Below are 18,214 nucleotides of genomic sequence, written 5' to 3'. Positions count from 1 at the left end.
CACACACACACACACACAGCTATCGTTTCACCTCTGAAGACACTGATTCATCAACCTCAACTGTGGTTGTATGGAATACTGTCATGCTCATTTTGCATAGTTTTTGAAGCGTCAATTTTGAGGGACCCCTCCACTTGTATTACATGGACTCAAAAAGGTGAATTATTTTACTAAAAATCTCATTATGTGTTCGACTGAAGAAAAAAAAAAGCCATATACATCTGGGACGGCATGTGGGTGAGAAAATCATGAGAATTTTCATTTTTGGGTGGAGTATCACTTTAATGATGACAACATTTCAATAACTTGCTTTCAGAAACATAACAGTAACTTATGTAAATGTGTTATTCTATGTATTATCAATGTAACATTTTAAATTTGATCAATTAGTTGTTGAAGCCCTGTATGCTATAGACATATACATGTAGCAGAACACATGTAGCAGAACACACACACACACACACACACACACACACACACACACACCTCTGTCTATCTGTGCCAGCTCTTGGTTTTCACCTTCTGAGTCTTCACTCTCCCCTCCTTCCTCACTGCCATGGTAGGAAATCTGTTTCAAAAGCAAAGCAAAGGTCAGACAAACCTGAATCACCATGATACAAACAAGAATATTCATACTGTCACATCCCACAGCTCACACAAGCGAATGGAAAGTGTTTTTCATGCATCTGTATTCCAGTCTAGTAGTATTGCTTATCATTTGCTATCACAACAAGACCAATGACTAACACTTGGGCAGCTTCTTAGGAAACCTTCTAATATTACAAAGGGTGAGACAAACATATGCGGTAAGTGCTGAATGTTTCTTGCAAACAGTCCAAGATAAACATAGGGATTATCCATTTACTCAGAAACTTCTTGCAGTTTCGAAAGAAAATGTACGTAATGATTACCCATGCAAAAGATGGCTTCAATATGCAAGGGTGATGTGGTTGGCTGCCAAAGCGATGCTATGTGTTTGCCAAGTGTTTTTAGCATGTTATGCTTTGGTTGCATGTTCAGTGGCCCAAGACATAAAAGCCCACCCCCAAACTATCATGAGAATCTGTTCCCTATATATGCAAGTCTATGGGATATTTTTGTTTTGTCATCTGCGTGCAGAAAATCTAAAATATGATGGTAATAGAACACCTCAATAATCTACGGAGGTCCCCAACCACCGGGTCAAGACCATAGACTGTAAAAAAAACATGGACGTAATGTCCGTGACATCACCCGTAGGTTTCTGAAGGTTTCTGCATTTTTGCAGCCTAAAGTGGGCGGAGCGGGCCGTCGCCATCTTGGCAGCGTGTCAATCTCGGATAATCGAAAATGTGCAAAGAGGCGGGATGTGGGTGGAGCTGGTTGCTGAAACCACGCCCACCTAGCTCGACGGTGGTGACAGCAGCGGCAATCCACCTGTCACTCAAGTGGCCATGCCCTTAATTATGCAGAACTTTAAGGCTTAATATAATTTAAATGGATGAGTTATAAAAAAATTCACCCCCCTCACAGTTGTCATGAAGGGCAAAATTAGCTATATAGACCAAAACCACTTTTTGTACCAGGCTGTAAACATATTTTTTTCTGCTGTAAAGTTGGGTATTTTAACATGGAGAGTCTATGGGATTGACTCCCTTTTGGAGCCAGTCTCTAGCGGCCAGTCAATGAATTGCAGTTTAAGGCCCAATCCCAATTCTACCCCTTAGCCCTTCCCCTTTCCCGTACCCCTCCATTTCGCGCGTTCACGTGAAGGGGTAGGGGCGTCTCGATTCTCTTTTGGTTGGAGGGGTAGGGTTAGGGGAAGGGCTAGATAGCCCTTCAAACGAAGATTTTTCGGGACCACACTTCAAACGAAGGGGTATGAATTATCTCAGCGTAAACCGGCTTCAGCGGCAACATGGCTGCCCGAGCGAACAAAAAGGCACATAAATGTAACCATTTTTGGCATTAATAAAGATTTTAACGAAAAGTAATAATTTGTTTTATGTTACATTCAATCGTGAGTTCATATTTACGGTCATGTTACTCAAAGAAATGTTTGCAAAAAATCGCTAATATTTGCTAACTAACGTCATATCATTATAGACTGCACGATAGTGCCACAACATATTTTCATGTCTGATCAGGGCGATAACCACCATAGACATGTTTCAAGGGACAAGGGGAAGGGGTAGGCGGAGGGGAAGGGGAAGGGGAAGGGGTATAAAATAGAATTGGGATTGGGCCTAAGTCACTTCCGTGTTGGTTTCAAGAGAGAGACCGGAAGGTTGCCGCTTGGTCGATGGGGTGGACTATTTTAAGAATACTTTTCCCATCAACTGGTCACAATGTACAACATCGCTGCGCACTCTCATGTTAACAAGCACGGATGAGAAGCACGTGAGGCGCTGAATGAAAGTGCACATTCACTCTCTGACAGCAGGTGGTGCTGAACAGCAGAAATGCAGCCATTTCCCCGGAAACCCCGGAAACAAGGCAGCTGCGCAGTGCTACTTTATGAAACCTATTTAAATGATTTAAACAGCCATTCAGATTTGTGTATTTGCTATGGTGCTCATCACAGCTCCAAATACTTAAATATTTAGACTTAATAGGCTATTTACTTTTTTATATTTTAATCTGGACTACAACATGCCCTATTTATTGTTTGAAAATGATTTGATTCTTTATTGTTCAGTCATTTTATGAACTCGAGCTAACATTTAATGAACTCGAGCTAACATGAACTGTATTTTTTAACAAAGAATAATAACTGTATTTTTTCAAAACTGCTATTGCTCATTGTTAATGTTAGTGCATTAACTAAGGTTAACTAATGAGATCTTATTGTACAGTGATACCTATTGGTCTTTATAATTCTTTTGCACTTTAATCTGTGTAAAACTTTTAACTTTAAACATTTTTCTGTATTGCTTTATTGTATTTACTTTATTATGACAACACTTTTTTGCAACTAAATTTCAATATCGTGATAATACCGTATACCATGATAAAAGCATTAGTAATTAATCGCAACATGAAATTTTGATACCGTCACATGCCTATTTGCCAATTTACAAGTTCAAGCTATTTTAAACCACAAAAAGAAGCGAAAGAGAACTCGATTCGTTACTCGCGTGCTGTTTTCGGTGTGCACAGCAGCCACACACACCCAAAGTGCACACATGCACAGAGACGTGTTTCAGACAGAGTGCAAATACCGAGTTGATTCCTCTTTCACGTCTCCTTGCATTTGAGATACATACACATAAAATTATGTCAAAATATTTTCAAAATATAACCGGTCCGTGGTGTAAAAAAGGTTGGAGATCCCTGATCTACATGAATCATGCCACACATAGGACAAATAATGTGTGATACATCAAAGTTTAATACCCAGTATGAGCAATATTTACAGTGATGCCTGCCTTAGAAATCAGCACTGATGATTCACAGATCTACACCTCAACTGAGATGAGGTGTAGAAGAGAAGGTGTGATTAGATAAAATGGAAAAGGTGCTCACTTGCCAAACGAAATGTATTTCAATTTAAACTTCAGCATGTGCATTTCCTTTTTGATTTGCCTTGTTTGAGTAAAGATCCGAAAGTGCGAAAAGAAGAAACAAAGCATGAGGTTAAGAGAAGTAAAAACAAGAGGCACAACCAATACCACCACATCAATTGCTCTGAAAGCTTAGCTGCGTCCCAGTGTAAGTTCATTTAGACAAGATTATTTTAAGAGCAAAACTGATTTAATGTCTCGCAGCGAATGAGGGAATGGAACAGAGAGAAAACCCAACAGATTGCACCAGTAAAGAGTTAAGTAACACAGTGCACGGTAATTACCTTGTCCAAGCCCAGCTAACCAGCTGCCATCTGTTCTCAAGTACACACACACACACACCACTTCTCTTCTCATCTCTTTCGCCTTTCGCTAAGTAAACAGTGAGAGAAACTGAATGACTCAAATGTGTCACTCTTTCTCACATGCATGATGCACTAGGATCTCATGGCAGCTCAGGGCCCCCAGAAGAGCCATTTCCACTCACTGAAATCCAGTCTCGAATCTCAGTCACCACAAATGACCATTCCTCACCACCAAAACCTCTGCCAGACAGTGTCTTCAGTTGTAAGAAGCTATACACTAGGATTTCATTTAGTATCACATACTTAGAAACTACTGCCCATTAATGTATTCGAGAGTGTACGTTTCAGAGGTGATAACCATACAAATAAATACAGAGTGAATGCCCTTATTGTTCCATTTGTGTACAGAATACACAAGTCAATCCCACTAGAGAAGAAAACACACTGAGCGGGGAGACGGTACAATATTCCTCTGCAGTAGGCAATGTATTTCCAAAATTGATTAGTTAGTGGGTTAGTTCAGGAAACCCATAACTAGGCTGATTTACTGTAATGACAACTGCTTAAACATGTTTCTTTGCAATATATGGTTGCTAAGTGCAGTCCTTTAATAAAGTAACTGGACAGATATTCAACAAATAAAAAATTTAATAATTTATTGTCAGTTATTTTTTTCTCAAGATACTGTGTCTAAAGGTAAGGTATCTCTATCGCTATTTTCGTGGGAAAAATGTAACTGACAACCATTCTCACAACAAGTCTGTGAAAAGGCAAAATATAGGTTACTCAGTGTACACTGATTATTTCTATTCGACCACAAAAAAAAAAAAAAAAGGACACATTGTTGGTCTACCTGTACAGTTCACGACCCATACAGCATAGCAGACAAGTGTTTTCATTTTTTTAAAGATCTGAACCAAGGTACGCTATTCCCTAAATTATTTTTTTACCAACACCAAGGTGCCTACTTTCAAAACTAAAACTATTCTTATGGCTTATTCTTAAAGCAGAAGCCAAATGATGAATAAGAATCAATTGGGTAAAATATCGCAATATATCAAAGTTTTGTAATGACGATACATTTACAAAGCATAATATTATTGAATCGTGATACAAATATCAATATAATATCCCTATGTCAATGCAGATTCCTTCCCCTACTGCAAGATTGTACCGCCTCAACAACAGAGCAATGACTGGAAAAAAAATACCAACTGGAAAAAGCATGAAATGCTAACAAACAATATCAGAAAACCTGTTTCTCAATGTAATTATGTACAAATAGACTTCTTTTAGGTATAAATGTACAGTCAGCCTGTCAATATTGAAAAATAAACCTTGACACTGTGATCTTGCATCACTCTCAAGGAGTTTACTTTGTGATAATGACCAAGTGTTTGATTATGTAAGCTGTTTTACCATGCCAATGAGGCAAATATAACTAGGAACCGAAAATTATAGCCTATATGTGTGCCTCTACTGTACAGACCGGTCTCCTTCTGTCATAGCTCACTGAAGTAGGCAGAGGGTGACACAATATCAGAGCTACAAGATGTTGGCAAGTGACCTTGGCTTAATGGTGACAGCCAATCAATAGATCCTGGGAGCGTTCTTATACATGCAGCCTCGTTTCAACTCGCTTCAATGTCGAGAGAGAAAACATTACTGATACTAAGTCGACTTCTGGTTCTTTGCCTGCACTGAAAAGCTCTGATAGGATCTCATGGGTGCAGACACAAAAAGCAGCTCAAAAGGGAAAAAGCAGTTCCAGTAGTACACAACGAGAAAAACAGGCTTTGTTTATACTCAGTCTGAGGCAGATTCAAGGCCAAAAGGTAATGTCTTTTAATATAAATAGTGATCCTACATTTTATTTTGGCTGGTAATGGAACGCTACATACAAACACACATGCATATACACACAGCTGAGTGACTGAACTAAATACTGCAGCACTGCATGAGGCCTGTTTCCCAGGGAACCGCCCCCAGATGGGATGACAACATCTTCACAAGGGATTAGGGGATGCATGTGTTTAAGTGAAGATATGTTAACAGAGCTATTGTCAAAATCATCAGCATCAGGGTCAAATTACCCATCAAGCTATTCACTATGGTTTTGGATCTAAATGAAAGTACAGCCTGTTTTCCTCAAATAATTGTTTAGGCAGTATCTTCTCTTAGTTTAAAATAAAATGCAGTTCAAAGGAGGTCAGTGCTCACATACCACTGGCTTTGAAGAATGAAGATTGAAGATATACATGAGATAGATAGCATATTGCTTCATACTACCAGAGTATGTTTTAAAAAGCTATTCACAGTATGCTTTTGAATTTCAGTTACAAAAGAAGTAGGTTTCAATGAATGTCTCTCATTCATTACAGTTCTTTAATAAAGAAACTACCTTTTATAACAAATGTGCCATTGGCAATGCCATGGTACAGACATGGTTTTACATGGTAATGGTCTGACATATACTTTTACTGAGGTACTAAGTGATTAACATGTTAAATGTACCATCTGAATTTACATGGTACTCTGAGATACTCCTAAGAGTACCATAGTACAAACATATTGTTACTGTGGTTTTTACTATGCTAGAGGTGGTGGCAGGTACAAAGGCAAGCAAGATGCACCAATAAATTCTTCCACCAAGTTCTAACCTAACAGAAGGATAAGAGTAGGATGTTTATGGTAGTCAAGAAATGTAACTTGGTGCATTATTATTAGAGACCAACTGATGTCATGTATATTTACACATTTAAAAGAAGTTACGAGTTATATGAGTTACGAGTGTTATTAGCTGTAATAATTTGAACATTTATGATTTCAGAGCTGTAACTATAAATTAAGTACTATACTAGTAGTATAAAGTTGAATAGGACTGAAAGACTATTCAGTTCTTCATTATTGTCATTAACTTTGCCTCAGTGGCATAACTTAAAAATTCAACAGGTAGCACATTCATCCAGTGACTGGTTATTTATCTGAATAACTGACATTCAAAGTTAGTAGGGCAGGTGAACAACACAGGAATATGGCTGCGCTTAGGGCTGCACGATAAATCGAAATGGAATCGAGATCGCGGTTCTGTGATCAGCAGTAAATCTCCATCCAAAGGCCAGAGGGCGCTCTCGCGCTGAAACTCCAAATACGCATCGCTGCAGCTGAAGAAACAGAAGATTCGACTGCTTTCATTGATTCAACGTGACTAATAAACACACGACTACGGCAATATACGGTTTATAGTTCTTATTATTATAATTTTCATTAAAATAAAGTATATTTATAATGCAATGCCTTTATCACTGCTTAAATACTATGAAATATGTTGCGTGCCTTATTCTGTGTAAGAAGCCACATCATCTCACAGAAGGATTTATTTCAAACACTCGACTGATATTATGAAGTGAGTTTGGAGTAAAAATATGTTATTAAATGTGGTATTTTCACATGCTTTCAGATGGAGCAGCATTTACTTCACAGAGCCGTAGTTCACTGAGAAGCTATGCAAACAGCTGTCATTATCGCGAACGATTTCTTCGATTTCAGAATCGCGCAATAAAATTGTCTGCGATTTTTTTTGCGTAACTTGTCAGTGAACTACGGCTATGTGTAGTAAATTCTGCTCCATCTGAAAGCACGTGATGATGATTTCCTGCTGATTACAGAACCGGCATTACTATCAAAATGTGCATGACCATCACATTCGATTAATCGTGCAGCCCTAGCTGCGCTTGAATAATTTTCTTAATAACTGTATATCATACGAGCACTACTGTGCGGGGCCCCTTTTTTTGGAGTGTGCATGAGGTCAGTAAGCACCCATTAGTAGCAGTTTTTTCTTATGTACATGTCGAAGCAGAAGTATAATATTAAATCAAACCAACATAGACAGCACTGTTTATTAACATAAATGCATGTCTTACTGCAGGGGAGCTGTACTCATGTAGGTGTGAATCACACGGTTGGTGGTTTACAGCCCAGCCCATTCCCTCTGCATTTGCGTATGTATTTGCATTTGCAGTGGACCTGAACTGATTTGCTTACACATGGATTACGCCTTTCCTTCATCTATGGGAATACATAATTTTCATCAACACAAAGTACAATTTGAAAAAAGTGCATAATTACAGTATACTTCAAATCATCATCTAAAAAGTATGACAGTGCCATGGTGATACATCATGGTATCAGAAGGTCATACCATGGTATTTAATTCATGGTGCTGAATAATTACCACATTAATGTATATTACCAGAGTGTGTTTTTAAATACCTATTTACTTTTTGAATCGTGGTTCCAAAAGAAGTAGGTTTCAATGAATGCGTCTCATTCATTAAAATGCTTTAATAAAATAAGAAGCGAAACTGTCTTTCAAAACAAATGTGCCATTGGCGATGCCATAGAACAGTTACAGTTTTAAATGGAATTCATGGTGATTACAAAATTCATGTGTATTCATGGAATTTACATGACACTAAGAAATACTTCAGAGAATAGAATGGCATTACCATGGTACCATTGGGGTTGCAAAAAGGTGGAAAATTTCCAGTACAGTTACAGTTTTAAATGGAATTCATGGTGATTACAAAATTCATGTGTATTCATGGAATTTACATGACACTAAGAAATACTTCAGAGAATAGAATGGCATTACCATGGTACCTGTAGGGTTGCAAAAAGGTGGAAAATTTCCAGTTAATTTCGGAAATATTCCAGAAATTTTGGAAGCTTTCCAGGATTTTTTGGAATATTACAGGGATTTTTGGAAAGTTTCCGGAAATTAACGGGAAATTTTCCACCCCTTTGCAACCCTAGGTACCATGTCTAAAAAAAAACAGCTTTTCAGTACATTTGTTAGTGATAATCAACTCTATTCTAATAATAAACATAAAAAAAAAGACTTTTCTAAGAAACATTAACATCATTCATTGTAATGAATTTAGGATGGAAATTTCCCTTGAGGAAAATGTTCCTTAGATTTGAATTCAATAATCCCTCGTTGTAAAGATATGATTTAAAACTGCATGATTTAACATAAAAAGTGTTTTATGCTATCCCTGGTAGGCGGGAGTATCTGGTTTAAAATCGATCCCAGATATGTCCTACAGCATAAACTAGCACAACCCTTTTGCATTAACATATGCAACAAAACAGCATTTGCATGAGGCTTTGATGCAGACCACAATGCACAGCTCTTGCAGTCAGAGCTGTTTGCATAGTTTATGGTTTACTCTCTGTATCCTCTGGCACTGTTTGAGCTCATAAATTGTAGGGCTGTCGATGTGTTTGCATATGTAACATAATAAGCTGCCCGTAGCCTCAGGGTCTACAGTACCATCCCGCAAAGCAGTCTGGGAATGAGAGAGGCAGGGAGGTGCCACTGCTATCATGGCCTTCTGGATTAGCATTGGCTATTCTCATTTGAATGTGTGGGGTAGATTAGGGTCAGTGATGACAGCCATGGATTACAAGCTTTGGAGAGGGTGTGTGTGAATATGATATCAGCTCAGAACTGTTGGCACACAAAAGAGTTGTTAGTGTGATAATGCTCAAAGGTCAATCACATGACAGTCTTAACGTCATTATGAGCACACCCATGTCTTAAAACAGACTAAACAACACACATACCAGCGAAATAATGTAACAATGCTCTAAATTCTATGCATCATATGTCCTGGAACACGTCAATAGGTCCTAATTTTGCAGTGGCCCGTAACGAGAGGTGATCTGATTGGTTACTGCTGACTTTTATTACAGTTGCTAAAGGTGAAACATGTAATTTATAAAATACTTTCACCCATCACATCTTAAAATGCACAGACAACTACAAGTAAACCATATGTAGACCAGTACCCTAAAAAACGTGTGGTAGTTGAAACCTAATGGCAGTTCTTACTTATTTTACATTTTATAAATCTGTACAATCTCAACAATATTGGCTCAAGTAATGGAGTGAATTTGGGGTGGGACTATTCATTTGTTGACCAATGGCAGGAAATGGGAGTGTTTACTGTTCATTGATATCCTGGCAAGGACACCAGGAAGTGATGTAACAAAACTATTAATGCATAACCAGAAATTGCTCCAAAATCAACTAAATAACTTAATAGCTCAACTGTCTTAACCAAAGAATTAATCAGTGTCAGCAAAAATACAAGCTTCACATTTCTGTTTATAAATCCCCCATGTATTTGCCTGCTTCCATTCCAAGTGCATTGCTGTATACACAATTTGTATTAATCTTTATAAACTTTTTTTTTTATCTTTATAAACAAGGTATTTTCTATGGTAATCAGCAGCAGACCAGAGATGTCTCAGATAGAGTTTAAATTATATTTCACCCAGAATATGCAAATGTTACATTGAATGACATAATAAGTAGTGTAGTAAGTAAGTAGGGTCCACAACCCAGAACTTGTCCTAAATTGCCCTTTGCAGACTACACTGTTGGGTGGTAGTCCACCATGAAGTCTGCAACAGTGCTTGCCAGCCAGCATAAAAGATGGTGCTTTCTGATCACCCTTCTGAATAATCAAATGACAAATGGGACACCCTACGGCCTCTTGGGCTCCACAAGGTTATATCAAGTGCACCATTTGGAACGGTGCCCCAATTCTCTCACAATGCACCAAAAAAAGTTAAAACCAAGAAAACCTCCTAATGTCGATGGCTAAATTAATGGAATAAAAAAAGTCCTGTCCCGTTTTCCTCAACAGTCCTCAGAGAGAGTCCCCCTAAGTGTTTTAATGATGTCTGTGATGTCAAAGCAGTATGCTGTGTAGTGGGCGGTAGGTGAGAGCTGCATACTGGGCGTCAACATGCGTGTTCTAGCTACGCCATCTGCTAAACAGTTTAGGATGGTGATTAGTCCTGTAATCACAGTCGGTGTGTTTGTGCGCACTTCTGCGCGTGTAGATCATGAGTGTTCAACAGACAGCAAATGTAACCACTGTAACACACCACTCCGCTTCTTCCATACTCTTTAAAATGAAACACTTATGCATGCAGACATACCAGAGTCTCATAATGCAACACAGAATCAGATACATTTCATTGCAGTACAATAACGTAACTTCATGATAATTTTTCTTAAAACTGTCACAAACTTCTCTTTAATTGTGCAAGGGGTTGTGGGCAATATACGTAAAAAAAAAATAAAAAAAAAACATGCACCTTTGACATATTTTCAGTGCATTATGCTAATGTCTATTTTTGAGTTAACTTAATTTAGAACAAAAAATGCCTATTTAGAGCTCAGTGCAGGCCTTTCTTTCGATTTCATATAAAACATGTCTGCTTGTCCTCACAACACTGACAAGTAGCTATTGGAAACATAACTTTTTATTACATCAGCCAAACGCAAAGGGTTTGTTGACCCAAAAATTTAAAATGAGCATTTACCCACCTTATGTTGTTCCAAAGATTAAATATTTTGAAGAATGCATGTGAACCAAACAATATTGGAGCCCACTGACTCTCAATGTACGGACAGACATTTCTCAATATATCTTCTATGTTCCGCAGAAGAAGGAAAGCCATAAACTTTTATTTTGAATGACATGAGGGTGAGTATATGATGACAATTTTCATTTTTGGGTGACCACTTTAACAGATCTTCTCACAATGTTTAATTTTCAACCACAACCTTAAAAACAAGTAACAAACAGCTTTTTGTACGTTTCATGTGCTTTCTGCTATAACACTGAGGGTTTCACAAGTCTCAGAATTCCCCGATAATACTTGTGACCAACCACAGCTGAATTCCAACCAATTTGCTAACAATGTCCAGCAGAAAGTGCCTAATCACTACCAGCCACAACCCTGCATGTTTCACATTTCCACCCAGTGCAATAGCAGAACTATCAATGTTGAAATAAGAAAACTAACAGCAGGAATTATTGGTGACTGGTGAGGCAATAACACATTTGCTTGATGAAAATATCTGATGTTTTTTTTATTTTTAATTACAATGACATGCATGCTTAAATAGCAGACATAAGCTGCCAATTATGTCAAAGGCCTATAAAAAATCTACTGCAGCCCAAGTACATTAGCATTTCTGCCTTTGGCTAACCATACTACATACTACTGAGTAAGTGGAAATTACTCGAGCAGGAAGCTAAAAAATGCTATTACAGCATAAATGTGGTACAAATCCATAACGTCACATTTACTTGTTAGTATTGCCAATTCCTTCTTTTTTCCTCTCATTCTGACTAAAACCATTACAAGTATCCAACTTTCTTTAGCCTGGCTGCTAGATTGAGTGCTTGGCCAACATGTAAATGACATTGGACTAGAATTTCCAGTCTTTTCCCTCCTGGCTTATAGAAACGCAAACATTTGACGAACTGTTTGTGGTTTGGCAGTAGTATTTAGGTGAGAGTGTGAATCCAGCCAATTGTCCTTACATATATTCTCATGACATCTTACATTAAGCCTGCACAACTGGCATAAAGTCAATGACCTTTTTGGCTTGTGTGTAAACATAAAACAAAGTCTATGTAGGTCGGCAATCTAATGTTTTGTAGATTGCAAATGGATGACAAAATGAATCTGATAAAGCGCTGTACTTTCCAAGAGTCTTGTAAGACTTAAGGCACTTTTGTAACATGAAGCAGTCTGCTAAACATGGGAGTGTTTAGGCCTAGTCCTCTGTGGTCAATTTACGATCACACGGGAAAGAAAAAAGAAAAAAAAAACGGCCACACTCGCAGCTGTGTTTTTCAATTTTTACACAAGTGGACAAGAACAAACCAATCAAAAGGGGATCAAGTGAAAGGCTATGACACAGGACACACTCAAACACAGGAAGACTCAAGACTCAAAACAACACACCAGCCCTCGGGGGCCATGACTGCAGCTCTGTGCGTCTGTTCATGCATGAAGGAGTCTTCTGGGCGACTCTAGCTTCTGGGTTAGTATAGATCAGTTTATGTCCTCCTTGTACAGTGTTGGTTCACTGGTACTGTGTCCTAACTTACATTTGAATTCTACTTCTGTATTTTTCATTTAATAAGGCCCTTCCAAATGACTTGTGACAACATTCCCCAATGTGTTAAACTCAGCTGACAGAGAATTGTATGCAGGTCAAAAGTTCCAACACTATGCTCAAAGTGCAAGTACTGAAAGCATAACATGACATTCAGAGGATAATTCTTGTGAAAAGGCCTTTACTTATGATTTGTTCTTCTGGCTTGTATCCTGGAAATACTGCCAAGAAGATCCTTAAATTTCCTCCAAAGCTTCTCAGTGGTCTACTAGATCTACTCAAACATGACAGATACAGACACTTATACACACACAGCTTCCGTCAGCAACCCAGCAGTGCCAAAGACGTTACTGGCAGAAGGCCACAGTCCAACCACCGTAATTGTATTTATTAGTGTAAGCCACAGGGTCAAGCTGAGATCAGGACATGTGTCCACTGGTACAGGAATAACAGCCTTTGGCACTGAGTAGTCAAAAACGTCTACTCAAAACATCTTTCCATCTTCCTTTAACATGTTGAGGCCTTGTAAAAAAGTTTTAGTTGTATCTCAAATGAGGCTAAAGCTTGAGAATCAGCCAGGTATTTAAACTTTTGGTCTCGACGTTGGTCATAGAGTGGTACAGAAAACAAAGACAAGCTTTGCCATTCATACTGTCTTTCAGCTATGAATTAGGGGTGTGCGATATTTATCGTCTATGATAATATCGTAATTGTTGTTTTAACGATATGCGAGCTGACATTTTCAAGTATGTCTCTTACTTTGCATTGCAAAAAACAAACAAAAACACGTCTTGCCAGTCCAAAAGCATTCACTGCTTGAAGAAGCATATTAGAATACAGTTAAAATGCCCCTATAATTCAAGTTATGAAAGCAAAAACTATCCCTGTATGGGTTTTTGTTTATTATATTTATATAGTTAAGTAATATCACACAAGCAAGAGCCGTTTTCCTAAATATTAGCGTGTGAGTGTGATCGCAAATGTGATATTTTATACAACAGTTCAACAAACAAGAAGTTAATATTGAGTGAGTTACACTTAGACACTATATACCAGTTAATCAAAATATCAGTTAATTATCGTTATCAAAAAAGTCCCAGTAAATATTGAGATATAATTTTGTGTCAATAATTGTACACCCCTAATACGAATCCCAGTCTAGTACAAATAAATTCTTATAACAAACTTAAAATCAACATGAAATGGAATTCACAACTAGTTTTACTTCCATGATATGCCAAGATATTCAATGAGGAACGATGCAAGACGGGCAGGCACGTGCACAGGTTGAGCCCTACCTGTGCAGAGCACATGCCCTTTTTGCCCTTACACTCCGAAGTGCCCTTTTTTTGGTGATGGTGTTTTTTTTTTTTATATCTTGCCCTTTTTCAGTTTCAGCACATGCCCCTCAAAAGGTCTGTGCACGGCCCTGATGACGGGACTTGTTTTATCTATTAGAAACCAATTTGATCATGAAAGGTGGGATTTACACACCAAAATGCAGTCAATTAAGGAAAATGCCCATTTTTCTTTACTTTTTAGCCTTCCTTCCACTGAGATGGCATTTTTGTCCTGAGCTTTTTGAAGGCGCTCACCCAAGTGAATACATTTGAAAATGTCATCTTCATGTTGTAGTGACTGTGAAAATGGAGGTATTTGAAAACAATGATGCATTTTTAGTCATTTAAAGCATATTTTACTAATAGATAACTATGGTTGTAACAATACTGTCATGCCTGCTCTTCACATTTATACAATCACTTTATAAAATCTTCATATTACATTCAGAAAAATATGACAGAAAATGTACCGTATTGACCTGAATATAAGACGATGTTTTTTTCTTGGAATACTTTCAAAACAAAAATTAAAATATGAAAAATATGCAATATGAAAATAATTGAAGACAAAATGTGTTTTACTGAGAAAAAACAAGATTTGGTTTTTAAAAAGCCTTTTGCCAAAAGGTACATCTGGAAAAAGATCGTCTTATAATCAGGGTCGTCTTATATTCGGGCCAATACGGTACTCACAATTGCTATCTTGTGTCAAAACTGCGTATTAGACCATAAATGGAATGGCGATTTTGAGCGTGACCTGAACGCACCAGTGAGTGGTGAAATGTTTTGTTAATAAAACAACAGAGCTAAGAACAAAGTATGGTTTGAGAACTTTTTATGTCTAGTCTCTTGGTATCTTCTCAGTGAGTTTTTAATTAATATTATTGAGTAGAATAAAACTACACCTAAACAGCTCTTTCTCAATAACAAGCCCATGTGGCCTATTTGACATGAGCCAAAAGGAAAGTCATTTCAGAGGCACAACTATTTATTTTTGTCTCTGGAATAACCTAGACTAACTAATCTTTCACAATAACACCGCAGGAGCATATGTAAAAGGAATAGTTGACACAAAAGTGAAAATTCTGGGACCATTTACTCAGAAAGAAAGTCTTTGATTTGGAACGGCATGTCTACTACTGTACATTATATATATAATCCTCATAACCACGACAGGACGGTCACATCTTTATAGTGACCTCTCCGATTTCATTCATTACACATCAGATTTAAAGTAGAGTTCCATCCTGCTATTGCCACGTTACCTCCCTTTGAAGAGATAACAACTCCTCCACCAAGAAAGAGCTCAAACATGGCTGTAGGGTACATCTCTCATGACAAATAATGAAAATGGAACAAGCAGTTGGACAGATCAATTAACTAAAAGTGTAATAGGGAAAATGTGAAAACTACCATGCAAATGAATGGAATGGACCAAGGAGCTTAAGCTCATACAAAATTTAGACTATATCTTTGTGGAACTTCACACCATGTGCTCAAACAAGAAGCATACTGACAAATGCCCCTATGAAAGGTTTTCATGGCACATTTATGAGCAATTTATGACTTTATAACATCATGGCATTAACAGAGAACCAGCATTGGGTTCAGAATGTCAAGTATTTATGGATTCCAGAAAGGTGTTGTATTACTTTAAGGTGGTTCTTCAAGATGGTGTAAGCTAGATGCCATCATGCTTTCTCCTGCTAAAACTTTTAACTCACAAGGTCATCTGGTTTCTTTGGTTTATTCCTTCGAATAAAGGTTTTTAATTTACATATAGTTTTTGGATAGTCACTGATCTTTTCATGTTGTTTGTGCACTTCCTAAGTAAGTGTGTGTGTGTGTGTGTGTGAGAGAGAGAGAGAGAGAGAGAGAGAGAGAGAGAGAGAGAGAGAGAGAAAGAGATCACTATTCCATGTAACAAATCTACCTTGAGCTTAAACAAACAGTGTAGTACACTGAGTCATGAACAATGTAAATAGAAAGCTTCTGTATTCCAGTGTGGGACAATACAGCAGTCATAAGACAAAGTGCTTCATGGTAACACTTTACATTACAGTGTAGATATTATTACATACTGTAAAATACCGTATGTTACTATAAATTATTAGCAACGTAAGAATGTGTGATTACAATCAGTTCATTATTTCATTAGTAGCCTATTCAGTACTTATTTATGCAATATTAACATTGCATTGTAAAGTATGGCCTTTTTTGTTTTGATTTGTTTACTTTAAATACACCTATCTGAACATGACATAGTTCTGTATACTTAGTGCATCTTGGCCTGCAAGGGTATTTAGCCTTACATAATTTCGTTCAATTAATTTAATACATACATATTTTATGTGATATAATTACTGACTTACCTTTAGTTGAAAAGGATGGATCTCATTTAGAGAGTGTCTTCTAAGTTTTTTAGTAAGGGTCTTCAGCATTCTGTCTTTGATTGTTCTCAGCTTTGTTTAAGACCACTTCTTCAAATTACAGATTCATATCCGATACATAAGGTCTGGACTGATCACCTCTTTCTAAGAACAGTCAATGAGTCTATTCGGAGATGTTCAGCTCCATGCAAACAAACTCATGCTGAAACGCAAACAAACAACGATCATGAGTTCCCAGTGCCAAAACAACAGCAGCAGCTCTCCGTGCAGAAGGGCACAGATCTGTTTAAAGTTCATTTACGACAGTCTCATAACTTGGTCTAAACGACCATTACTCTGATGAATGTAGTTTAATCAAATATAACTATTTAATTCCTGTATTGTGTTGAAATGATCAGCGACATTGACATTCTTCCTCATAAACGTTTTTAAAATCCAGATGGGTGAAACCAATGTTAATCTTACTCCAAACGCCAGATGGACAATGAAGCTGAAGTGTGTATAATTAAAAAAATATATATAAATAAATAAAAAGTCTCTATAGAATCTCAATCACACCCATACATACACACACTCACACATACACACATACGTATGCGCTCTACACACACTACTCTCTCTAGCTCATGCTCGTCGTGGTCTCCCATTGGTTGCTTACACCGATGATGCCATTGCGTTCTAACAGGAGGCGGGACAGTAACATCTTAAAGGGGTATGAAGAGTTTTTGCAGGGTCTCTGAGATCAAGTGTGACCTGTTTCTTAAGCACAAGAAGAGCCCTCCTAATCTATAGGCTCATTTTAGATGCCCTACAGCATTGTCTATACTGTGGATATTTTATTTTAAGTGATATTTTATATTCTTTTTTTCTATATTCTTATACAATTATATATTCTATAATTGTGCATCGAACTGTACAACATTTGTAAGAATAATTTCTTGATATGAAGCAATTCTAATGTGTTGTTAGAAGCCAAATTATCTCTAAAGTTAAAACAGATTTAGTGTAATATATATATATATATATATGTGTGTATATATATATATATATATATATATATATATATATATATACTATTTAAACAGATATAGTGTAATATATATATATATATATATATAGGTGCAGTAAGTTACAGTACTTTTGGATATGTTGTTTAAATGTAAATAAATTAAAGTAAACAACAGTAAAGATAATAATAATAATAATAATAATAAAATAGTAGTAGTAGTTCATTGCTCTTCTAAGCATTGTGTCTTCACTTTTTGTCTCCATAGTTGCACTTTGTTATAGTCTACCTTTTGCATTTATTACTTTTGTAAATATTATATTTTGCCTGAAGTGTAGGTCTGCTGTTATGAGATGCTATATGACATATCTTCAAGAAAAACACATCAACAAAAACGCATGGAACCACACTGAGAACAGATATTGAGTTATGTTTTTATATATATATTTTTAACACTTCTTGTTTTTTTGTCATTGGTTTGCTTTTATTTATGTTATGTTATATGTTATATGTTATGTTACGTTACGTTACGTTACGTTACGTTACGTTATGTTATGTTATGGGCTTCTATACTCGTGTCAGTGCCACTGCCGCATGAAGAAGACAATGTAGGAACACAATATGATCACTAGAGAG

The 18,214-nt window shown here is 37.1% G+C and overlaps 1 protein-coding gene across 2 annotated transcripts in view; it reads right to left on the bottom strand.

Moving 5' to 3' along the window:
• The window catches only part of LOC107697539 (uncharacterized), a 34,836-nt gene extending 17,689 nt beyond the window's left edge, over nt 1-17,147 (bottom strand). Inside the window, exons 1-3 of one of the 2 annotated variants that reach the window (XM_016498336.1) lie at nt 17,038-17,147; nt 16,555-16,774; nt 487-568 (exon numbers count right to left, since the gene is read on the bottom strand). In XM_016498336.1, coding sequence (XP_016353822.1) covers nt 487-568; nt 16,555-16,623 — 151 coding nt within the window. In that variant the 5' untranslated portion in view covers nt 16,624-16,774; nt 17,038-17,147. Of the gene's footprint in view, nt 1-486; nt 569-16,554 lie in introns of both variants that reach the window. The other variant, XM_016498335.1, reaches the window with a different exon arrangement.
• Nucleotides 17,148-18,214: the final 1,067 nt, after the last annotated feature.

This window comes from Sinocyclocheilus anshuiensis, unplaced genomic scaffold, assembly GCF_001515605.1.
Source record: "Sinocyclocheilus anshuiensis isolate Anshui unplaced genomic scaffold, SAMN03320099.WGS_v1.1 scaffold1534, whole genome shotgun sequence".
Taxonomy (NCBI): domain Eukaryota; kingdom Metazoa; phylum Chordata; class Actinopteri; order Cypriniformes; family Cyprinidae; genus Sinocyclocheilus; species Sinocyclocheilus anshuiensis.
Note: the sequence above shows the minus strand (reverse complement) of the source record. Positions and strands in the feature narration are given on the sequence as shown.